Source organism: Coffea eugenioides, chromosome 8, assembly GCF_003713205.1.
Source record: "Coffea eugenioides isolate CCC68of chromosome 8, Ceug_1.0, whole genome shotgun sequence".
Classification (NCBI taxonomy): domain Eukaryota; kingdom Viridiplantae; phylum Streptophyta; class Magnoliopsida; order Gentianales; family Rubiaceae; genus Coffea; species Coffea eugenioides.
The window spans coordinates 40,876,961-40,901,092 of NC_040042.1; the positions used below are offsets into that span (position 1 = coordinate 40,876,961).

At 37.1% G+C, this 24,132-nt stretch overlaps 4 protein-coding genes and 1 long non-coding RNA gene across 7 annotated transcripts; 3 read left to right on the top strand and 2 right to left on the bottom strand.

The window, feature by feature from the left end:
- Window positions 1-1,228: 1,228 nt before the first annotated feature.
- LOC113781616 (receptor-like protein kinase HSL1) lies at window positions 1,229-4,730 on the top strand. The gene is made up of 2 exons (XM_027327578.1): window positions 1,229-3,939; window positions 4,028-4,730. Exons 1-2 carry the CDS (start codon window positions 1,323-1,325, stop codon window positions 4,471-4,473), a joined length of 3,063 nt encoding a protein of 1,020 aa, XP_027183379.1. The 5' UTR covers window positions 1,229-1,322; the 3' UTR covers window positions 4,474-4,730.
- A 2,544-nt stretch (window positions 4,731-7,274) lies between these two features.
- On the top strand, window positions 7,275-13,879 carry LOC113781341 (endoribonuclease YBEY, chloroplastic). The gene is made up of 12 exons (XM_027327259.1): window positions 7,275-7,830; window positions 8,102-8,353; window positions 8,438-8,533; window positions 9,183-9,360; window positions 9,491-9,559; window positions 9,668-9,768; window positions 9,892-9,984; window positions 10,941-11,012; window positions 11,324-11,443; window positions 11,537-11,587; window positions 12,224-12,412; window positions 13,366-13,879. The coding sequence occupies exons 1-12, from the start codon at window positions 7,360-7,362 to the stop codon at window positions 13,531-13,533; spliced, it is 1,860 nt and encodes a 619-aa protein (XP_027183060.1). The 5' UTR covers window positions 7,275-7,359; the 3' UTR covers window positions 13,534-13,879.
- Window positions 13,880-14,600: 721 nt separating this feature from the next.
- LOC113779702 (early nodulin-93) lies at window positions 14,601-17,698 on the bottom strand. Of its 2 annotated transcripts, XM_027325390.1 has the most exons (5): window positions 17,517-17,696; window positions 16,671-16,732; window positions 15,961-16,036; window positions 14,864-14,994; window positions 14,601-14,750 (listed from the first exon to the last, which is right to left on the bottom strand). In XM_027325390.1, exons 1-4 carry the CDS (start codon window positions 17,629-17,631, stop codon window positions 14,909-14,911), a joined length of 339 nt encoding a protein of 112 aa, XP_027181191.1. In that variant the 5' UTR covers window positions 17,632-17,696; the 3' UTR covers window positions 14,601-14,750; window positions 14,864-14,908. The 2 variants fall into 2 exon arrangements, with proteins under 2 accessions (XP_027181191.1, XP_027181190.1); XM_027325389.1 differs by having other exon boundaries at window positions 14,601-14,994; window positions 17,517-17,698.
- A 1,492-nt stretch (window positions 17,699-19,190) lies between these two features.
- On the top strand, window positions 19,191-20,502 carry LOC113779474. Its single transcript, XR_003469481.1, has 2 exons — window positions 19,191-19,697; window positions 19,732-20,502. It is a non-coding gene; the product is annotated as an uncharacterized LOC113779474 (long non-coding RNA).
- Window positions 20,308-23,432, bottom strand: LOC113779472 (profilin). 2 transcript variants are annotated; one of them, XM_027325055.1, is made up of 4 exons: window positions 23,126-23,432; window positions 21,438-21,575; window positions 20,649-20,791; window positions 20,308-20,528 (listed from the first exon to the last, which is right to left on the bottom strand). In XM_027325055.1, exons 1-3 carry the CDS (start codon window positions 23,246-23,248, stop codon window positions 20,657-20,659), a joined length of 396 nt encoding a protein of 131 aa, XP_027180856.1. In that variant the 5' UTR covers window positions 23,249-23,432; the 3' UTR covers window positions 20,308-20,528; window positions 20,649-20,656. The 2 variants fall into 2 exon arrangements, with proteins under 2 accessions (XP_027180856.1, XP_027180855.1); XM_027325054.1 differs by having other exon boundaries at window positions 20,312-20,512; window positions 23,126-23,428.
- Window positions 23,433-24,132: the final 700 nt, after the last annotated feature.

The following is a 24,132-nucleotide window of genomic DNA, read 5'->3' on the forward strand; positions in this document are numbered from 1 at the left end:
CTCGTAGTGCAGATGCCGGCATCAGTCAGGAAGACTCCTAAATTTTGTTGCTCAAAATTAACAAATAAATCATTAAATAAATTAATTTTACATACACGGACAAGTTTGGATGTATTATAATTAATTTTAAGTTAAATTTTAAATTTATATTTTGCATAGATGACATACCTATATAACAATATTGTTATTAAATGTACAAGTCTTAAGTTGTGTTTGATAAAACTGAAATCAGAAAATTGAAAATTGAAATCTAAATTCTAAATCCATTAAGCTATCGTATTAAATCTGATACATTTGAACGTATATTAGATTAAATGATAAGCGAATAACTTGACACTTATTTTATTTTTGGAGCAAAATTTATCTAATAACTTCAGTGTCACTTAATTAATTTAAACGCATATGAACATGTTAAATCCAAGTTTCATCATTGAATTAGGTTATCAAATGCACTCTAATTGTGCATTTGATAAAACTGAAATCTGAAATCTGAATCAATTAAGTTATTGAATTATTAAGTATTAAATCTAATATATTTGAGTGCATATCATATTCATTGATAAGTAAATAGTTTATCACTTAATTTTGAAAGCAAGTTTTGCCTAAGAAATTCAGTGCCACTTAATTAATTCAGATGTTCAAATTTTTGTTATCAAACGGTTTGAATGTGTTAAGATCTGAATCCATTAAATTTAAGTGTTGAATTAGATTATCAAACAGAGCCTAAGTTATAAATTAGACGAAATCATCATTAAAGCTTCATAATATAAAAAAAAAATCTTGAATAAATCTTATATACTCACAGTGTATATATATTATCACAGTTGTATGTACGGACATATGAGTAAAATTTGGAATTCAAATGAGTTGTAATGCATTGACGGTGAAGATTAATCCAAAAATCTCATGCTAGAAAATAAGATTCCTAGCTTTCAAAGTACAACGGACCCACGTGAAATTATTTATTAGCTTAGTCCAACCCGTGTAAAAACCAAACTCTAAGCTCCGGCCCCCCATTATCACTTTCACTCCCAGTCTCCCACTAACTAATCAGTTTATTTTACTAACTTTGTTTAGGATTTGCTGACCGAACCAGTAAAACGTGTAATAATGAAACGGTCATATGTGGTCCAATGAATCATGATTAAACACAAGCTTCCTCTTCTCTTATTCACACCAATAAATCCCAGCAAACATTCAAGAGCTGGCCAAAGTTTCGAAATTTAACCGTTACTCCCACCAGTTCCCCCGGGAAAACTGACTAACAACACCTCAGCTTCCTCCTCCTCCACCACCATCGCCAACGGCCGGCGAGGAATCAAATGACTGAACTAACCTTGACATTCAGCAAAATACCACAGCTTCTTCTTCATTTCCTCCTAATTTCCCTACCCCTTTTGGTAAATTCGCAAGCGTCACTTACTGAAAGAACGATTCTACTCAACCTCAAAGAGAAGTGGGGCAATCCAGGAACCCTCCAGTCATGGAACTCCACCTCCTCCCCATGCAGCTGGCGAGAAATTAATTGCTCCGGCGGTGGCACGGTCACCGGAATTCACCTCTCAGATAAAAGCATATCCGGAGCAATCCCAGACTTTATTTGCAACCTCAAAAACCTCGCTTCTATTGTTCTTGCTAATAACTTGATCTTCCAAACCTTCCCAACATCTTTGTACGAGTGCTCAAAACTTCAATACTTAGACCTCTCTCAGAACATCTTCGTCGGGGACCTTCCACCAGACATCAACCGCCTCCAGAAACTTCAGTACCTTGATATCAGCGGCAACAACTTCACCGGAGACATCCCACCGGCCATCGGCAACTTGACAGAGTTAAAGACTCTGTTTTTGCATTCAAACTTGTTCAATGGCACATTTCCAGCTGAAATTGGGAACTTATCCAATCTTGAAGTCCTTGCGATGGCGTATAACCAGTTCTTGCCGGCGGCAATCCCACCAGAGTTCGGAAAGCTAAGCAAAGCTAAGTTCATTTGGATGGCGGGTACAAACTTGATTGGCCAAATTCCAGAGAGTTTTAGCAGCCTTACCAATCTTGAGCATTTGGATTTGGCTCTAAATGACATGGATGGCGGAATCCCAAGTGGGCTACTCTTGTTAAAGAACCTGAGCGTTGTTCTTTTGTATAGAAACTGGTTTTCGGGACCAATTCCATCGGTGATCGAGTCGTTGAATTTGACTCAAATGGATCTTTCCATTAATAGATTGACAGGAATCATACCTGCAGATGTTGGCAAGTTGCAGCAGTTGCAGTTTTTGATTCTGTATTCCAATCAGCTGGAGGGAGAAGTTCCCGCGAGTATTGGCCTACTTCCAGGCCTGATTAATTTTCGCATTTTCAATAACAAATTGAGTGGTGTTTTACCACCAGAATTAGGCCTTCATTCTAAACTTGAAGCTGTTGAAGTTTCTAATAACCAATTCACCGGGAATATACCGGAGAATTTGTGTGCAGGAGGGACTTTGTTTGGTGTGGTCGCCTACTCCAATAATCTAAATGGTGGCATACCAAAGTCGCTTGAAACTTGTGATACTTTGAGAACAATTCAGCTCCATTACAATGGGTTGTCGGGGGAGGTTCCAGCAGGCATTTGGACATTAAAGAACATGACAAGTGTGATGCTGAGTAATAACTCATTTTCAGGTGGGCTTCCGAGGATGGTAGCGTGGAGTTTGACTCGTGTGGAGATCGATGATAACAAGTTTTCTGGTCAAATTCCAGTCGAGATATCGTCTTGGGCGAAATTGACTGTGTTCAAGGCTGGCAACAATATGCTTTCAGGGCCTACTCCAGTTCAGCTGACTAACCTTTCTCAGCTCATCACGCTGACACTTGATGGGAATTATCTTTCCGGTGGACTTCCGTCACAAATAATATCCTGGATTTCTCTTACCAATTTGAATCTCTCAAGGAATGATCTTTCTGGTCCAATTCCATCTGCGATAGGTTCTTTACCTGACCTCCTTGATCTGGACTTATCAGAGAATCAACTTTCCGGTTCAATACCACCAGAATTAGGCAGTTTAAAACTCACCACTTTGAATTTGTCTTCCAATCGACTGGCTGGAAAAATTCCCAGTGAGTTTGATAACATGGCCTTTGAAAGGAGTTTCTTAAATAATTCCCATCTTTGTGCCATTAATTTGATCTCAAATTTACCAAGTTGTAATGTCAAATCACAGCGGTCTAACAAGTTGTCACCAAGAATTCTTGCGGTTGTTCTGGTGCTGGTAGTAATTGCATTCCTAGTTACTGCAGTGATGACCTTGTTTTGGAAGAAGAAGCAAAGATGTGATCTTGCAACATGGAAATTGACCTCATTCCAGAGACTAGATTTTACAGAGGAAAACATCTTGTCCTGTTTGACAGAAGGTAACATGATTGGGAGCGGTGGCTCAGGTAAGGTGTACAAAATCCCAGTGCACCGGCCAGGTGAGTATATTGCTGTTAAGAAAATCTGGAGTAGCAAGAAATTGGATCACAAGCATGAGAGTGAATTTCTTGCTGAGGTTCAGATACTGGGATCGATCAGACATTCTAATATAGTAAAGTTGTTGTGCTGTATTTCAAGTGAAGACTCAAAGCTTCTTGTATACGAGTACATGGAGAACCATAGTCTTGATAGATGGCTACATGGGAAGAAGAAAAAGCCATCTTCACTGACCACTCCAGTTCAAAACTTTGTCTTGACTTGGCCGATGAGGTTGAAAATCGCCTATGGAGCTGCTCAAGGCCTCTGCTACATGCACCATGACTGCAGTCCTCCAATTCTCCATCGAGACGTGAAGTCCAGCAATATCTTGTTGGATTCTGGCTTCGATGCAAAGATAGCTGATTTTGGTCTGGCCAAGCTCTTAGTAAAGAAAGATGAGCCTCTCACAATGTCTGCTGTTGCTGGCTCGTTTGGTTACATTGCCCCAGGTAAATAAATGAACTTAAAATACTTTTTAATCTCAAATCACTTAATCATGGGCACTGTTGACTAACTGGTGTGTTGCATGAATTGCAGAGTATGCCTATACAACAAAGGTGAATGAAAAGACTGATGTTTACAGCTTTGGAGTTGTCTTGTTGGAACTGGTGACTGGAAGAGAACCTAATGGTGGGGATGAGCATACAAGCCTTGTAGAATGGGCATGGAAGCATTATGGTGAAGGGAAACCTATAGCTGATGCTATAGACGAGGAGATCAGGGAGCAACGCTGTCTGGAAGTGATGACTACTGTGCTCAGATTGGGGCTTGTATGCACCAACTCAATACCGAATTGTAGGCCTTCCATGAAAGAAATTCTGCAGATTCTCCATCGCTGCACCCCTCTAGAAGATAATGGAGGCCTGAAGGCAGGCTGCGACATTGCTCCTTTACTGGGCAGTGCCAAGTATCTTTCAAGCTACAAGTGCAGGTCTAAGAAGATAATGAATGAAGATGATGACAGCTTCAGCTGCGGTGTCTAAAAAACTCCTGACCCCTCAAGGAAGGGAAAAAAGAAGTGCTGAATGATTTAGTATCAATTGCTCAATCTTAGCAGCGCTATATGTTTTGAGTACTTCTATCAGTTTTAATTTCAAGAGAATTATTCAGAAAAATTATTAACTAGTTTTGGTTTGTAATAGAGTCTGACATGCTTCATAGTTATGCAGGGTTCTGTATAAAATGTAATACTATCATGTAAATTTTTTGGTGAAGGTTATGCATTTAGCAGTTTTAATCTTGATAGATGCCAATTCAATGTTCTTTGCTTTGCTTCACCAGTTGGTCATGTACAAGTAAACCAGAATATTCCGCCAAGCTTTGCATCCCTGATAACTTAGATAAGAACAATTCTGACCTCTGGGGAAAAATCAAAAGAGTCTTCAACAATATAAGGTGAGCAAGATCATTAGATTTTGACGGATACTAGTGTTAAGCGCACACCCAATGTGTGTGCAATTTAAAAATAATTAAATGAATTAATTTATACAAATTTTATTTTTCACATAAATACAGTTTATATAAATTTATTAAAGAACTGGTTTATAAGGTTATAGCAATTTAGTAGTTACAATATTTAGGGTGATTATAAGTAGATATGCTGGAAAAATGTGACCAAATAAGTAGGGTAAAAATTAGTTTCTTTTTAGAATAACATTTTGAAAGTTCAAAAAATGAGATAAAAAGTTTATACTAATTACCATTCCTTTGACTTTATATAGTATGTTGTATAGATATTTCATTATTCTATTAGGTACTAGCAGAGTTCCTTTTTTTTTTCACCTCATTTGGAAGATTGTTGAAGATGTGAACTTTTATTAGCTAAAATTGAGACTTCAAAAATTAAAGATATGAGTTCAATTCCTCCCTTCTACACCCTTCCCCTGCCTATAAAAGAAAAATAAAACGGTTGAAGGTTCATATCATTTTCTTCTCCTGCCTTTCCTAGTCATTCCTACAAAAATCCAATCCAAAAAGTGAACGGTTTATACATTTTAACAAAATATAAATTTATTTACTCAAAAAGTAAATCAATTTGCACCCAATTCAAACATGTATGATATATATAAAGGGAGGGGGGGACTTTTGGTGTGAACTAGGGCTACACGCGATCTGACCTGCTCGCGAGCCAATCACGAGCAATTCAAATTAAAACTCGACTCGAACTCGATCAATATCGAGCTCAAATCAAACTCGAATTGACCAAATTGAACTCGACCTCGGTCAACATCAAGTTTAACTAACTAAGTTAAACTCAAGTTCAAAAATACTTAGTTCGTTAGTTTGCGAGTCGACTAGATTTTATATTTTTATATTTTTATTTTAATAGTAAAATTATATATATATATATCCTAATAGTTTATTATTTGTTAAAAAAATTATTATTTTATTTATTTTTTTAAAATAAAATAATTATTTTTATTTTTTAAATTTCGACCTCGATCTCGACTAGACTCAAATTTGAGTTGTGGTCGAACTCGAACTTTGCATTAAGACCTGGTCGAGTTCGAGTTCGACCTCGAAATTGATAAAATTAAGTCGAAACTCAACTCAATTAGGTTAAAGTGCAACTCAACTCGACTCGTTTGTAACTATTTGGCAAGCAAGTTTTTAGTCAAGTTTGTTTGCTACAAATTTTTTAACAACTTTAGTTACAATAATCTCAAAAAACTTCTCAAAAATTTTAAATTATACACTTCATAATATCAAAAAATCTACACACTTTAAAAATTTTTTCTACAACTTCTACAGTAAGTTACAGTAAAGTTTAGATAAATATCTAAAAAACTCACTTGTCAAATGGGCATGTCATTATTTTCTTCTGCCTCGTATCATGACTACCCACTGCCAAATAACATTCTATTTGCACATTTGAATTAGGTGAACGTGAATTGTCTTTGTAGTTGCACACACACATTGACTGTGTCTCGAACAGTTTTAGATATTTGGATAGAGTATTATTTGAAATATTATTTGGAATAATTACTGTAGTACTTTTTGTGACGTAATGTATGTGAGATAAAAAAGTGATTGGAAATATAAAAGGGTGGATTGAAAAATGTGTTTATAATGCAAGCGAAATATTATTTGAGATATTTTTGTTATCCAAACACTATCAGTATTTGTGAATCTCGTACATTGGTGTATAGTTACCATCGACCTAAAACTCCTCCATAAAATACAACAGCCGTAGATATGCAGCGGTAGCAGCTGGCTGGCTGAGGTTGCAATGTCCCTTTAACCCGGACTCGGGGCAGGGACGGTTGCAGGTGCAACCGTCCCTGACAAATTTTCTCTTCATCAACAGCGCGTAACTTCTTTTGTTCACCGTGTAACTTTTTTTCCACAGGTTGTATTTTCACAACAGATAGTGGTGGGCCCCACACTTGGCGCGGAAATCGAGTTACCACTTGTTATCTGAGCCGCACATTTTTTTGAGGTCCAATCTGGACCATGAACCGTGCAGGGACGGTCATATGACCGTCCCTGCACGGTTCATGGTCCAGATTGGACCTCAAAAAAATGTGACCGTCCCTGCACGGTTCATGGTCCAGATTGGACCTCAAAAAAATGTGCGGCTCAGATAACAAGTGGTAACTCGATTTCCGTGCCAAGTGTGGGGCCCACCACTATCTGTTGTGAAAATACAACCTGTGGAAAAAAAGTTACACGGTGAACAAAAGAAGTTACGCGCTGTTGATGAAGAGGAAATTTGTCAGTCCCTGCCCCGAGTCCCTTTAACCCGTTCTAACATTGCCGCCTTTCCCTCGCAGTACAGAGTAAAAGCAGTCACTATCAAGGCGCTGAAGATTGAATTTCATTAACCAATACCACAATAATACTACTAATACTAATAATCTCATACCTGAATGCTTTCTCGATTATCTCCTTTCCTCCGGATTGTGCCCCCCGCCCATTCTCAAATAGCCGCCGAGCCCATGGCGGCGGCGCGTGCTCTTACGTTTCGCCTCATTCCCTCGCTGGCCAATTCTCCTCATGCGCCTCTCTCTCCTTCGCAAAATGCCTCCTCCTCCAGGTATCCTATCTCTCTTCCTCTTGCTCCTCCGCTCCGTTATCCTTCTACGTCGCTTTATTGGCAGCAGCAGTCCTCGATTTTTGGGCCGGCTGCTGCATTGAGCTGCAAGGACGACAGAAGGCTGTTCTGGAGCGTTTCTCGAGGATTCGGTAGAGTTTTCGCTTCGTGGAGAGAGTATCGGAAGGCTAGGAGAAAGCCTGCGCCGCCTACCGCCAGGGCAAAGGCCAAGAGTAAAGAGAAGGAGTTGGAGCTCAGTGTTAATATTTGTATTGAAGAACAGTTGCCTGATGATCCTGAAATTCTGGTACTTTAGTGTATACATATCTATTTCTGTCAATAGTTGTGTAAATGCGTGTGCATTTGTTCCAGAAATTTTAGGCGCAAAGGATGTTAATTTGATGCCCTCATGTGTAAAAAGATTAGCTTCTGATTGATTTGAAGTTCTTTGGAATCCGTTTTGGTGGAGTTTGATTGGATAGCTCGTTTGTGAGATAGCAAGCTGATTGAAGAACGTGTCCGAGAAATTATTCGCTAAGAGAAATGATCATATTTGTAACTTCTTCTACTCCTTGCAGGATATTGCAGAATTGCTTCGAGTTAATGTCCCAATGGCAATGAAATTAGGACTCCAAGGGCTGAAAGATTCAGTATATAAAACCAGAGATAATTCAATTACAGATGTTGGCGGTTTTGAGAGTGTTGAATTGTCAGTTCTTCTTTGCAATGATGAGTTCATTTGCAAACTTAACAAAGAATGGCGGGGTGAGGACCATGCTACTGATGTCCTTTCAATGTCTCAACACGTCCCTGAACTGAAGCTTCCAGTAGTAAGATTTTCTGTCCCATGTTATCTGGGCTTTTTTTTTTTGATGTTCAGAATGTTGTTAATAACATGCTTCCTTACTTTGTAGCTGATGTTGGGGGATATCGTAATATCTGTTGAGACAGCTGCAAGACAGGCAGAGGAAAGAGGCCACACCCTTCTGGATGAGATACGCATTCTATTGGTGCGTGCAAGCATATTTATGTTGTCTAACCTTTTTAGTTAGTAATATTATCCGATTATTGGTTTGCATAATAGATGCCTATTAGGGAAATACATGCTCAGTCAATTAGGTGCTCAGTTTTTAAGCCATGGAACATAATGACATGTGCTCTTCCTTCCATTGGTCTCATCTTCTAATAATTTGTATTTTATTGAGTTGATTTCTAGTTCTTGTTAATCTCTTAAAAAGTGCAATGAGATGTTGCTATCAATCTCAGTCAAACTCGATGTTGAAAAATAGAATATGATCAGTTAGCCCTGACTAGTTGTCACTGGCTGCATAGACAGCTCAAGTTTGAAGAAGTAAAGTTTTATGATTTATTGGAATATTTTTCCCTGTAAGCTATTAGTATGGGTATATTATTACTTATTCTTTTCCTCTCTATACAGCATGGAAAAAAGAAATGCACAAGTTTAGGACATGAGGGAATCACCAGCTATGTTAGCTTCAAATAATGGCCTAGATGTGCAAGAGGAGTAAAAATGAACTTAATGATCACATAGTGTATATAGAGAAATATAAGGGAAGGCTGGGTGATGTCTTCTTCCAGCAGGAGACTGTTTCCACCATGAAATCAAATTGTTGAGCTATTCTCTGTTATTCCCTATAGGTTCATGGGTTGTTGCATCTTCTGGGATTTGACCATGAGATTAGTGATAAGGCAGAAGCTGAAATGGAGAAAGAGGAAGAACATCTTTTGAAGAGTCTTGGGTGGAAGGGGAAAGGATTAATTCAGAGTGCTTATGATGCTGAGACTAATGGAAGTCCTCCTTTGAATTATCCTGATGGTATGGTCAATTGTAAACTTATCTCCTTTTTTTTTTCTTTTGGAAATTTCAGATTATGGTGGATTCAAGCTTGGTTAATACCTTATTGGCCCCTTTGAAGTTCTAAATCTCATATGTGGATTGTTAAAAGACAGGAAGAGAGAAGGAAGCCTTCGATTTTATAGACCAAAGTTTAACTTCATCTTCTGTGACATGGATGGTAAGTTAGCAGCAGTATTGCATGTTTGTTGTAGCATTCGTGATGATTTGATTGTAAAATCTGAATTTTGTCACTTTCATATCCTCATTTCAACTTTTTAATGTGTAGGTACTCTGCTGAACAGCGAAAGTCAAGTTAGTACATCAAATGCAACAGCACTAAAAGTGGCCATCTCTAGGGGTGTGAAAATAGTAATTGCCACTGGGAAAGTAAGAATTAATAGATCAACTTCCCTTCCACTTTTAACTTTATAAGTTTTCTATAGTTTCTTGTTGGATATGCTGCTTATGTACATATTTCACAAATTTTGTTGGTTACTGTACCATTTGTAGACTCGTCCAGCTGTCATCCGCCTTTTGAAGAAAGTAGATTTGGCTGGAAAAGGCGGAGCCATATCAGAATTTTCTCCAGGCATTTTCCTACAGGTACGTCAATATATTCTTCTTTCATTGGTTTTTGGTATGAGGACCCATAAAAATGTTCTGCCCTAATAACCTATTTTCCAAGGAAATAGTCCTGGTATCATGTAGATCTGAGGCCTTTGGCTCAAGTTCTTTTGTTTGTAGTGTTATTCCATGTGCATACCTTGTCGATTCAGATACTCCCTCCCAATGTAGTACTGGTGTAGCAAAGAGATTCCTTGCCTGGAAGGATGGGCATAGTCATTCATTTGAAGGTGTGCTCTTGCCTAGCATTAATGCCAGCCCAAAATTTACTTTCTATTCTAGTTTCCCTACTACGGTCCTTTCTAGTAGACTTGGCGTTGGGGGATATCAGACTAAGAATGACAGAGGAGAGAAAGGGATGCTAATTTTCAAGGCAGCTTTGACTGAAGGATACTTGGGAGACAGTAGATTTCAGTTTTCCCGAGGATGAAGGATTGGGGTGCGGCTGTAGATATTGATTCACTAGCCTCCCAAACTTGAGGAGAGCAAAGGGACTGGCTACCAAATAGAGGAGTGACCCAAAAGAGGATGATTTTAAAGTTCCTTCTTCAAATATTTCTTAGCTTAGTAGAGCTTGCTGAGTCTTGTTTTAATTCTGTGTGAAGCTATTGAAAAGATGTTAAATGTGCTTGTTTCTTAGTGGGTAAACTCGACCCATATTGAACAGTTTGAAGATGTAGAGAAATTATTGAGAAAAGAAGAATAATATGAATGAGAAGGAGAGAAATTAACTAGAAGAAGAATGAACAAGGACTGAACAAATCTTAAGCGAACCTTGTATTTAATTACTTATACCTGCAAACCCAGTGAAGAGTATGCCATCAATGCCAGGCTTTTTTCTGTTTGCATGCTAGCAACTAAATGATATCGTGAAGATGAGTTCCTGCTTCAATCATGTAATTAAATGAATTCTTTTCTGTCTGTGGTTGATTCAGGGATTGCTTGTATATGGGAGACAGGGCAGGGAAATTTTTCGAAGCAATTTAGATCCAAATGTCTGCAGAGAGGTAAATGTTCTCTTGCTTACTCCTAGGTCCATAATCACATTTTATTTGTATCTCCGCATGATTACTTGCTTCAAGGTTATCCCTGATAATGATAGCCTATTTTTTGCCTTGTTTACGTGCAGATCTATAAAACGAAATATTATTTGTTTTCTAATTCTTTCACTGGTGTGCTATAAATGTGCGCCTTTTCATGGTTTTGAGCATGTAAACTGAGAGATTGATTAACTGTTATTGGGGAGAGCCTATGATGTTCTAAGCAATTCTCTATCTTTCATTCATACTGATAAACGTGTGCCTTCTCTTGCTCGCAGGCATCCATGTATTCTCTTAAGCATCAAATTCCTCTTATTGCATTTAGTGAAGATCGTTGCTTAACATTATTTGAGCACCCTCTTGTAGACTCGCTTCATACAGTATATTCTGAGCCAAAGGTGCCTAAATTGTCAAATTTATTCTCATGTTAATAGTTTCAATCAGTTCATCTCTCAGTTGTTAAATGTGTTCTATCTGTAATCTTTTGACAGGCAGAGATCATACCTACAGTCGACCAGCTTTTGGCGGGTGGGGATATACAGGTAGGTTGTTGAATATGGACAGATTCTTTATCCTTTACTCATAAATATTTGTATAAAGAACTTTGTTACTAATGTTGATCCTTTCTCACTGTGTTTGTCAGAATAAACTGTAGCATTAATCTATGGTCTTCCTTTTTTTTGCACTGGTTTCTCTGAGTATTAGAAGATTTCACGTAAACAAGGATCAAATTTACCTTTGTGCTTAAACTTACATGCTTCAATTCCTTTATGGTTCCTTTGCTGTTCTTCTTTCCCCACATTTGCAATCATGCCAATATCTATCTTGTATAAACAAATCTCCAAGGGTGGTGTAATTATGGATTTAATTGTTGCATATCATTAAATTGATACTTGGTTTCTATTAATGGGATTCTAGTACCAGTTATGTTGCTCGTCTGTTTTATCTATTTATAGTGTGCCATCCTCTTATTTCATTTCTGAAAGTCCAAATTTTCTTTCATTAACATTGCATTACATGTGAACCAAATGCCTTCAATGATGCTTTTAAATTTCAAGTGAAATTTCAAATCATCGGCCTTGTTGGTCAGAGAAATGCATAACTATGTAAAATATTTACCAATAATATTCTTAAATATTCTTAAGTTTGCATGGGTTGACATGAAATTGGATTTTCAGAAACTGATATTCTTAGACTCCGCCGAGGGAGTGGCTACTACTTTGCGGCCATACTGGGCAGAAGCAACTGGAGATTATGCATCTGTAGTTCAAGCTGTTCCAGATATGCTAGAAATTGTTCCTTCTGGTACGTCAAAGGGAAGAGGAGTAAGATTGCTTCTTGATCATTTGGGTGCTTCCCCAACTGAGGTATTTGCCTAAATGTTCCCTTCCTTTTTTTCATTTTTTTCAATTTCAGTAACCCCTTGTCATCTTGAAGCTACCTATAACCTCTACGCAAGAACAAATTAATTGTTAGAGAACTCTTAGAGATCAAATCAAGATCGTACTAAAAGCTAAAAACCCATTCCTATGTATACTTGGCTACAACTGGTCTTGGTGTTTATGCTTTCATCTCCACTAAAAAGTTTCACTGGCTTTCCTTTTCTGGATTGTAACCTTGAAAAAGTGTCTGCACTGACCAAATAATAGGTGAGAGGAATCTAAAAAGGATAAGAATAGTATTTGATTGTTGTATTTCAATTTTCATCCTTCACATCATTCATTCCCAAACAAAAAAAAATAGTAGACTATTATGGTGAGCAAACATTTTTAAGGTTTGATACAAAACAATTGGTGATTACAAAACTATTCTAATCCGTAGTTTTTGTAAAAGTTAAACAAAACCTCTATTTACAAAACTACTTTTTCCACCACCAAATGTAGATTATTAGATTATTGTTCAACTTTTACATGATATTAAAATGTTTCGGATTGGAATAAGTTGAGGATACATTTATTTAAAAAGTTGATTATGGTATGGTTTGAAAGACAGTCCAGCCTTTTCTTTGGAAGTGGCTGTCCCCCTTTCTGAGCGGGGAAATTGCTGGAACAGAGTCAGAAAGGCCTAATTCCTGGTATAATATGCATTAACCTCCATTGGAGCTGCATAATGTGTGTATCCTGAGAAGTAAGAGACTCTCAAACACTTAGAACTTAGGCTTTTAAATGAGTTTGTTAGCATCCAGTCATCCAAGAGCTCATCTTGCATAGAATGTTACTATTTCTGTTTAGGTAAAACAAATTTATTTGATGGTTCTTTATTGGTAAAAATTCATTAATGTTTTTGCGTTCTATTCTTTTTACTTTCCATCCATTATCAGGTGATGGCGATTGGCGATGGGGAAAATGATGTTGAGATGCTTGAATTGGCTTCTCTGGGTGTTGCTCTTAGTAATGGATCTGAGAAGGCAAAAGCGGTAGCCGATGTGGTTGGCCTGAGCAATGATGAAGATGGTGCAGCGGATGCTATCTACAGATACGCATTTTAAGAGTTACTAAGGTGAACTCTTTTTTTTTTTCTTTTATTAAAGGATGATATCCTTGTGATTTTTGCAATTAGAATAGGAAAGAACTCCACCAATTAATAGGGCGAAGAGTTTTTGAAACCCTTACAGGTTTTATTTTAGTGCCATTTTTTTCTCCCTATTTATTATTAGTGTTAGGGAGTAATTTATTACTTTTAGAAGCCTCGACTCAGAAATATTAAGGACTAGAAAATTGACATCCTTTGTATTTGAATTTTAAAGCAAGACTATGCCAGTGAATAATTGCAAATACTGCCATCACCTAACTAGTGATGGCTGGATGGCACCCTGCTGAGGGATTAAAATGCTAGATAGTTGAATACATTTCTTAAAATTTGTATCTAAGATTTTCAATATATCAGAAAATAGAAAAATTTTCTTCCAAAACTTGATGGTTGAAAGTTGTAGAGTGAAGATATGCCCTCCTTCCCTGAGTGAATTATCGCACTTTCTTTGCTCCAACAAAATGAAAAACAAGTCTAATGACTATTATTATGTCAAATACAATTCTTGTTGGGAGAGAGTTCTTAAAGAAATGATTGACCTCCATGGGATTAATCTTGGAGAGAGCGACAGAAACCTCATCAAATGGATGCGTGTGCCTGTATTTTTTTTTTGTGGGGGGAAAGGTGGTGGGGGGTGGGGGTAGAGCACTGATGAATGCAGTTATAATTACCACAACCTGATTCATTGAAATGAGTAAGGCTGGTCTTTTGAAGTTTTAGATGTTTTTCTTTTGTAGTTCCTTTCCTTGCTTTCTCCTTTCGAGGCAATTCAAAGGAGATTCAAGCTGGAAAATACCGATTGGTAAAATCCCGTTGGAATCAGTTGTCACGAGCTGTGAATAAAATGCTTTTCTCTTAGAATAAAAGATTTAATTAACGAAGTCACAAGCGTAACATTGATTTTTTTTGAAAAACATACTTATTCTAGACCATCCCTCAGAGAAATTGATTAACAGCATTATTCAAGTTACTGGTCCTCTTGCAATACCCTCCGAAGATGATGCTAAATGGATCAAATCCAGAAAATGGAAAATCAAGAATGACGAAATTGTCCTAGAACCCAAGCAAAAAGCACCTTAGCAAGCGTTTGTAAACAACCAACCAAGGAAGATGTGGAACCACCACCTTGCGCTTAAGTGAAGCATAAAGATAAGGCAGTTCTGATTCGAATTCTACCTAGAAGAGACATCGAAGAAAGATTTAGGTTAGGCATTACACAAAACTTTGGAAAACAACATCCAACTCATATGCAGTAATGCAGGCGGTGGTGGCCATAGCAGGAGATGTACATAATTACTAGATGTTGCAACTACACCAGCAGATCCTCCTTCGCTTTAAGCTGATTTATCGTATTGTGTATTTCTCCTGGCACACTCCAAGATAGTTTTGTCTGCAGTTATAAAGTATGCTGCAATAGAAGCTGCACGAGATTGCGAATCAAGTATGAATTAACATCAACTAATGAGAGTGTTTTCACTTCTTAATCTTCATCAGTGAGCAATGATGGTCAAAAGGGCACAATTCTTATGCAAGTTCAAGTGTTTACTGAAATTATATCAGCAAGTATACTGCAATGATCTTTCCAGGAAGCATTAAAAGATATGTACAGTTGAGAGGACAAAAGTCGTTCTCATTCATCTTTCATGACATATATATGCGCCTTCCAAAGTTTCTGTACCATCAACGAACTTGACACGCAAATCGGAGTTTAGTCTACATACCAGCAGTACTCAGTTGAAAGATGAAAGTAGAGGAAATTTTTAAGGCTGTTGAAGCTTCTAAGAGATGCAGAACATTTATGCATTACATGGGTTTAGAAAAGATTCATACATATATAAGATCCAACCGATTAGTTTAGGAGAATAACAAAAAAGTTGAGCCCCAGATCCACTGTGTGGTTCTTGGAATTTACTGGGTTAACTAAACCAGGAGCAGATTTGACACACAGTGTAATGTAATCAAGTCTTCCCACTTCCTTCAGGAGAAGAATGCATAGCTATTGAATGTTCTAAATCTATATACATTTATGAAAAAATCTGTGGGTTGCTAATTACAAATTAAAGTTTCCCTCAGGTCTAAATTCATGCACTAGGAAGTGGTCTTATTCTTTCTTCTTGATATCTTACTTGAAATGCGCTATTAAATCTCAAAAAAGTCTTGCGTCGTGAAACCTTATTGGCCCTCAAAATGTTTGGTGAAAACGAGAACACGTCAACTCAGTTTACACACTCGAGTAACTAGCAAGTTAAGGAAGCAGCACAGCTTTTACCTTACGAACGCTGTATAAATTTATCATAAGCAACAGAGCAAGGCCCTCATTTTACAACTACATTAAAATGGACATTAAGATGTGTCATCAAATTGAGAAGTCAAGTCCCATGCTTACCGCCAGATATAATGAGTGCCTGGGCAGTATAGTTGAGATTTGCCTTAGCCCAAGGAATTGTTCGAACAGCAGTCAACTGAAATTGTTAGGACCAGTCCAAAGAAAAAAAATTATCAGAGATAAGCACGAGTTTCTACATTTCACCAAAGGCAGGAAATAGGACAAATATGCGGAATCTAATGGAGATCTGACATCTCATAGTTCTGGCCCATCTTCTCATTCATGGGACAAGAATATGTTTGCTAAAGTGCAGAAGATCTGCATGAGCATATATTGGGTATTTCAAGTTTATCCTAACCATCTAGACAGTAGCTCCACCTCCCACCATCTGCATTCTACTTTCAAGGGGCTGAAAGAATAAATATTCGAGTATGTGCTTTAGGGATTAAATTGCACAAGTCGGGAAAATATTAAGCTTAGATCCACGTTCACAGTTGACAGTAAAAAACAATCTCAGTAATTAAACCTCATTATCCTCCAATTTAAAATCCTTAACAACACTGACAAACAAAGGCAGTTTTACATGCTTAGAAAGTTGGAACCAAGCAGACAATTGTAGAGCGATAAACTGCCAGGATTCTCAGGAAAAAAGCCAGGAATCTAACCAGTCCTATGACATATTACCAACAGCCAGACGTGCACTTAGTATTGCATCCCAATACATCCAATCACATATAGTAACACAAATTGCTCCAAAACAAATTCAATACCGTTGGGATAGCACTGGCAACACAAGCAATTGCAGCTGCCTTGGCTCCTGCACGTACACCTTCTGCAAGGAGTGCATAGAAACCATGATTATTTGCTTCTAAGAGCTCTAGAAACATGTCACTTATGCATAGGTACAGAGACATAAAGATCTTGATACTGTGTAAAAATAATCATGCTTTACTAACAACACAAGGAAATCAAGAGAAGTGGAATGCCAATCCCTGGCAAGTTGGAGTCCAAAGCTACACTAACAGGATGTCATCATTCATGGAAAACAAAAGTCATGACAAAAGCTTACTACCCTTTTGCTTGGGAAGTCAAGCAAAGATGTCCAAAATTCATCCTTCTGCTAAACAGCAAAAAAAAAAAATTACTGACAAGTTTTCTTTTAAGACTCAGTAGTGTTAAACTATAGAATAGCTTGTGTTGATGCCTTAAAATGAATATACAGCCTAAAAAAATATACAATTGCTAATGTGCCATTTCCATCCCTTAATACTTCTTTTCAGCTTTCTCTTCAAATTCACATAATTCTCCAACCCCAAAATAGTAATAAAGTTCCCATCTTGCTTTCTCTTTTTCCTTTTTCCTCCAAAATACATCAGGAAATCCTCGCAAGAATTTTTTAAATGCCTATGGAATTGTAAGATTCATTAAAGCATCTGGTCACCTGATGAAACTCAGACAAACATCGCAGAATAAACAGGCCCAAAAACAGAACAATGATCAAAATGCAAAACTTAAAACCAACGAAAGTTTCTTTTCTTCATCAGCTTCCCAAAAAGCTAAAAAAAAAACCCAGAAAAAGAAAAGGAAAGGATTCTTTTTTCCTTTTGGATTCCAACCTCGAGTGCACTCCCTTGATCGACGAATCTTCTCTTCTTCAGCTGGAGATGTAATCCACAACGATTCTCTTCTTTTATTCAGCCAGGTATTTCTCATTTCTGATGGAATTCCCATTTTTTTTTATTTTTTGTTTCTCTTTTTAGTTTCTTTCTTTCCACCTACACTGCCTCCTCAAGAATCTGTCGAGCAAAAAGCCGAAATAAATAAAGAGAAAAATGTAATTTTGGTCCCCAATATTTAGTATATATGTAGCTTTAGTCCTCAAAATTTTTGCTAAACATAGATCCAGTTCTCAACATTTAACACTTGTACAGTTTTAGTCCCTGAAATTTTGATAAGAATAAAATTGGTTCTTGATGTATCCAATTTAAAGCAAGGAAAAAAAAAAATTTCCAATTCACTCACGGGATTTAGTCTGGTTTAGTGTGTCCATTAATTTGAATTTAAGAATTTAAAAATAAAGAAGCAAACTAGCGGCTAATGCTAAACAACAAAATTAAGACTAATTAACCAATAAAACTAATTGTTAAATAAGAAAATTAAATCCAATCAAAGCGTCCAACTCATCGATCCAAAACTCATTTTCACTGTCTATCTCATCAACCCTAGGTGAAAAACCCTTTTCAAGTGTTATTCTCATTATTTAAAATCAGGCGTTGTTTTGCTTCTTTTTTAAGAAAAAAAATTAATTTGATGAATGCGTAACTAAATTCTATTTATCGAAACTTTTAAGAACTAAAATTGTGAAATTACCAAACATTGTTAAAGATTAAAATAATACATTTGCTAAACATTAGAGATCAAGAGTAGACTTCTCCCATAGGAAATAAAAAGCCCAGATAAACGGTCAAGGGGAAGACAAACTCCAATTTGGCTTTCGTTTTTGGAGTTGAATTGAATAAGTACTTTCTATTTTTGTTCCCAAAGAGAATAACAAAGAAAGAGGAGGATAAGGGCACCGAACCGGATCGCCGCCCGCCATCATGCGGGTGCTTTCTGCTTCTCACGCGCTTTATTATCTGAACATAGAGCAAAGGCGTGATTTGCTGGCCCCGAGATGCCCGAATCATAAAGGCGCTACTGAAAATATATACTGGTAAGAAATTTTGAGTGGCCCGGCCCCCAATAAATAAATAAAGGCGTGGAACGGGAATATGCCAATAATGCAATACTCAAACAATAATTAGTATGTGAAGGTGAATATCTGATTTAAGTCAAATAGAATGTCAGAGAACGCGTCAAATATGAAAACCTCAAAAATTAATTCGACCCACTAAATAATATAATAGACTGGTAACCACTAAGTCAAACTCAATAGCCACCAATAAATCCCACTTGGGCGGAAATCCCACTTGGGCGGTAGGTGAAGGTTCAAATCTCATCTGCAGCCAAAAAAATTCAAGAGTGGTGCCAAAGTACTCCTTTGATCTAATAAGATCTGTATACATGCTAGTCCCCAACACAAGAAATTCAAGAGTGGTGCCAAAGTACTCCTTTGATCTAATAAGATCTGTATACATGCTAGTCCCCAACACAAGAAATTCAAGAATGGTGCCAAAGTACTCCTTTGATCTAATAAGATCTGTATACATGCTAGTCCCCGAACCCGATGGATCATTCCTTTTTACGATATACGAAATGGGAGATTTCACCAAGTCAATTCTTAGAACACAAGTTTCTTTACGCTCCACCTCCTGTCTAGTTTAGGATAGAATATGTTACATAACAATTTTCGTCTCCGACAAAAAAAAAGAATAATAATAAGCTAGTATATAACTCTTAACCAATCTCTAAGAAATCTGCCAAACTTGAAACTACGTCTTAATCCATGTTTATATGCCCAGATTAAGATTAAGAGATTCCGCATGGAGTGGCCAATCAGCTAGTTTCTATCATTTTATTCATTGAAGCCTGAAAATCAAACGGGTCTTAGTTTATGTGGTAAACAATAATCTGGGCTAACAGGCTAAGATAAGATGTAAAAAATTTCGTCTGAAGCTGCCAATCAGTTTAGTTTTTATTCATGAAGCCTGAAAATCAAAACGGCAACATGTCAAACCCCAACTACAAAACTAGCAGAAAGAGTTATACAGCTTCACAGAGTATTTTGAACCCCACAACAGCTGAATATTGCTCCACATGTCGAATGACGGAGTGATGCAAGGCTGAGAAAAGAACAGGTGATTCCGTCATTCAAGGCTGAGAAAAGAACAGGTGATACATTTTCTTCGCTACTATGGAAATTTCTTCCCTGCCTGTCCTGTTTCTTCTTATAGGGTACCAGCCCTTTTGTCCCAATAAGATGCCGCCAAGAGGATACAAATTACTTTGTCCTAAGTTGCCAATAGGATCCAAAATAGATATCGAAATGCTGAACTAAATTGGGCATTAGCATTTCTATGTTAACACTGGAGGAACTCAAGGAGTGAGAGATCAATTCCATAGCCAAGCACTTCTCAGATAGATGCATCAGAAAAGCAACTGGATTCAATAGAATTACAATGACGAGGACCAGCCTGAATTTGTAAGTCATGGGGAGGCAATTATTCCCGGGGAGGTATAATAATAATACCCCCCAGCAAGAGGAGGACCGTCTTCCTTGTTTTTATCCATCAAAATACAGGACCATTAAAAAAAAAAAAAAAAAAATTGCATCTGGCACAGAAAAATGTCACTTGCATGATCCAAGAAGCAATCCGCCGAGCTATAAGTGACACTCTTTGACATAGAAGGCAGACTGCATAGCAATTGGATGGTAATGGAAATCTATTTTAACAAAATCAACTTGCATTCAAAAACCTCAAGCATCTCAATCAAATCATTCCATTAAGTATCACCCATTTAAAAGGGAGGAAACAGCTTATCATAAGCAAAGCGAAGATACAGTGATGGATAATAATAATTGATACAAGAAAAATACTACACCCTTCACTTTTGAGGTTGAAGCACACGCAGACTCGTCCAAGACCTCCATAATGATATAAATAATAGTATTCTGCAACAAATTCCAACTTCAGATTGAATAAGATAGGGAAAATGGAAGGTCAAGATAATTGTAAGGAGAACGAGATGCAAAACAACATTGAAATATGTCCAATGATTGGGGGAAAAAGGTAAAACAAGCAGCATACCAGCAAGCCTAGAAACTCTGATCAATAAGATAATCACCCAGCCTTTCAACAATCATGTTGCACTGACCGGCAGTCATAGGCTCATCATATATACCAATAATCAAAGCCAAGTTGGTCTTCTTAACAGTAATCCCTCCAGGACCCTGAAAATTTTGTCTGAAATATGTCAAGAAATACATAGTATAATGTAAAAAGACACAAAAGGAGGGAGTGGCCAAGACCCCAAAGAGACCATCCAATACCAAAACATTTCATCAGGTTCTGTTCCAACTGCACCCTTGTCTTCTTTCCCTAACTCTTCTGTCTCACTCAATCTCTCTCACCATACCCAAAAATGAACAAAATGTAATATTGAACTTACAGAATTTACTTGTTGAAATGTCGAACAAGCATACAAACATATCTCCACTGAGAAGAGAAATGCATTAAGAGGCCGAAGTTCTATGGAAAATGTCTCTTTCATCACACTCTCTTGCTTCTACTCAGTTTTTCTTTCTTTTTTTTTTTTTAAATAGTACCGCGTAAAATATGGTGCAATTTTTTGAACAAAGACCAATTCTATAGACCTACTGAACTATCGATATCCCAACTTAACAAACTGCAGAATTATGCATTCCAATTTGACGAGAAGCAACTACTTAGTATCGAAACTGGAAGCTTTTCCATGTGAAAAGTTGTACTGGAATAAACAGATGACAACTATCATAAATCAAGACCCACAAGAATATGTAGGGAATAGATACAAATGTAATACTCCAGCAGACTAGAAATATAACGTCCAACCATTACCTTCTTTCCTCTGATAACAGCCCCTGGTTCCCCTTGAATCACCATATACTTTGTGCCACCGAGATACAGTCCAGTTGGAGCAAGGGTCCCAGGTTCAGAAAAATCATTCATAATAGCTGCGATCTCCTCTGGCTTAAACTGTTGAAATACAATCAGAAAGAAGAATCAGTTAAAATAAGTAGGACAGATTCAATTAAACTACAACTACTAAAATGCAATAAGCATGTCATTATACAAATGAACTACACCAAAACACTTGGGAAAATAAAATCAAAATCAACAAAACAAATTAGATGACCAGAGATACATAATTTTACAATAAAACAACAGTGAGCAATTTTCAAGTCGCCATGCCAACGCCTGCATATTTGGTTACCTTCCAATTGCCTTGCACACTAGCTGCCCAACAGTACACAAACCAGAACCATCAACTCGTACACTAACCCAGTTTCATAACAATAAAGTGATCATTGAGATCCTTCTTCTAGCTTCCATGCCAAAGAGACGAGTAAATTGATTCAATAAGATATTTCACCCTTTCTTTTACACTTGAAGTTCACAGGATCAATTATGAACTCCAATGCAATATGAGAAGGAAAAAAAAAAAAAAGCAAGACACATAAAAGAGCATTCTCAGGAGGTCAAGTAAACATTATACAGGGACAATACATCATGCAACATATGAACTATAGTAGCCAATAAAGCCAAATTCGACGATACTTACTCATCCCTCCATCCCATAAAATTTGTCTTCTTGGTTTGGAAGCAACTTTTAAGACAAATTCATCGTAAGTAAACAAGGCATTGAAGTTTAAAGAAGGCTATTATTTAAAATACAGAGCATATTAAATTGAATTTTTCCCAAAGTGAAGAAATCATAGATGTTCCAGAAAGGGACGGCATGATTTTAGTAATGGCACAGAGAATATTAAACTGTACAAGATTAAAATTTATATGAAGTGGTTATGACGTGGAACCTTCATTCCGTGCCCATGTGTACCTCCCGAAGCTACAAAGCCTTGTGCCCGATTAGTTAATGATTCGGTCCTTTTAAAAAAAAAAAGGGCACAAAATCAAATTTGCCAAGAGATTGCCTTCATCAAAATTGGTTTTTGCCCAGCATTCCAACTACTCGTAACAAAAATCAAATAAACTAGCCCCAGTAGAACAAAAAAGGAAGTGTCTTTGCACAAACGCAACATCCCTCGAACCCTAAAACTCCTTCCGAATTTCCACTGATACGGAAATCTTAAGACTTTCATCGAAATGACCAATCATCTGCCAATATCACTTCTCACGAAATCCATAAATCTGCATTTATTATTATTTGTTAAGTCCCAAAGTTAATTAATTTGTTGAACTTGTCGCTTTCTTCCTCAGACTACAAGCACCCAATCTGAGCCCATCTCACAGTCAGAACAAAACCACTAGAACAGCTAATTTAATCATACAAATCATAGGAAATCAGTACATCATCTTCTACTGAAATTACCCTAAATTTAAAAATTCAACAAGGGGGGAGGGGGAATCTGAAATCTGAATTAATATAACTGAACTAAATTACTAAAACCCTAGTAAATCAGTCCACGGCAATAAAATCAAGTAAAAGACACCAACTTTAAATGCATAAACAAAGGGAGTTCAAAGCAAAGCAAATCCAAGGAGAGTTGAACAGAAAAGAAGTGGACCGGAGGGAAATTAGCGCTCTGAGCCCAAACAGTGCCGTCATGGCCGATAATAGCGGCAGATGTGAGATGGGTCCCCTCGATCTCACACATCAAGTGGTCATCAACATACGATTGCCACGACATCTTCTCCTCCTCCTGCTTCCGCTACTCCTGCCGACTAAGGTGTAGACTTTGTTTTAGATTTTTGAGGTTATTTTGCTCTTCCTTCTTTTCTTATCGAGAAATTGAAGAAGCGGTGAGAGGAGACGACCACGGTTGGGGGATTTATGTTTGTTTATTGGGAGATGGAAAAAAAGAGTTAGCGTTGATTTTAAGCTTTTAATGTTTGTAATGATGGCGATGAGTGATGATGATGGTGATGGGTATATGCTATCGTATTTTGGCAGAATTCTGATGCCTTGAATTACCACAATAGTCCCCTCATATTTTAGATACTTACTAATTGCGCCTCACATTTGTATTTTACCAATTTTATCTCTTTTTTTTTTCAAAACAATAAGCGATTTCTAGTGATCACAAAAGCTGTACAGTTGCGAGCAATGGCTCGATCAGACTATACAATCACTGTACTTGCACACTAATAGCTAGTTTGGGAGCATAAGATAGAAAAGAAAAATGAGAAAACATTATGAAAGAAAAAAAGAAGAGAAAATAATGGTAGTGATTTTGATGTTATTTGAGAGTTTAAGAAAATAATGGAATGATTTTGGATATATATGTTATTTAAATTTTGTTTAGTGCTCATCTAAGTATAGAATTTGTATTTTGAAAAAATTTGTAGATTTTCTTCAACATTCTGTCCAAATCAGGTCATAAATGAGCATAAAAGTTTTCTAACTGTAGCAGTACATTGAATTCCTCCAAATCAGACTGAATCCTTTATTTTCTGTTGTGAGTAAACTCACAAATGAGAGAAAAGTATTCCTTCCCCTTACTTTCATTTCTTTTTCTATTAAATCCCATCTCCCAAACTAGCTATTATAGGAAACAAAAGTTCCTCATTTGAG

Excerpts from the sequence above, each read along its gene's own strand:
- LOC113781616 (XM_027327578.1), top strand. The coding sequence starts at position 1,323 with ATGACTGAACTAACCTTGACATTCAGCAAAATACCACAGCTTCTTCTT. Across the intron at positions 3,940-4,027 it reads GTTTGGTTACATTGCCCCAG|AGTATGCCTATACAACAAAG; the intron begins GTAAATAAATGA and ends CATGAATTGCAG.
- LOC113781341 (XM_027327259.1), top strand. The coding sequence starts at position 7,360 with ATGCTTTCTCGATTATCTCCTTTCCTCCGGATTGTGCCCCCCGCCCAT. Across the intron at positions 8,534-9,182 it reads ATGAGATACGCATTCTATTG|GTTCATGGGTTGTTGCATCT; the intron begins GTGCGTGCAAGC and ends TATTCCCTATAG. Across the intron at positions 9,560-9,667 it reads CATCTTCTGTGACATGGATG|GTACTCTGCTGAACAGCGAA; the intron begins GTAAGTTAGCAG and ends TTTAATGTGTAG.
- LOC113779702 (XM_027325389.1), bottom strand. The coding sequence starts at position 17,631 with ATGGGAATTCCATCAGAAATGAGAAATACCTGGCTGAATAAAAGAAGA. Across the intron at positions 16,733-17,516 it reads ATCAAGGGAGTGCACTCGAG|AAGGTGTACGTGCAGGAGCC; the intron begins GTTGGAATCCAA and ends CACTCCTTGCAG. Across the intron at positions 14,995-15,960 it reads GGCACTCATTATATCTGGCG|CTTCTATTGCAGCATACTTT; the intron begins GTAAGCATGGGA and ends AATCTCGTGCAG.
- LOC113779472 (XM_027325055.1), bottom strand. The coding sequence starts at position 23,248 with ATGTCGTGGCAATCGTATGTTGATGACCACTTGATGTGTGAGATCGAG. Across the intron at positions 21,576-23,125 it reads AGAGCGCTAATTTCCCTCCG|TTTAAGCCAGAGGAGATCGC; the intron begins GTCCACTTCTTT and ends GTATTTCAACAG. Across the intron at positions 20,792-21,437 it reads CTGTTATCAGAGGAAAGAAG|GGTCCTGGAGGGATTACTGT; the intron begins GTAATGGTTGGA and ends CAAAATTTTCAG.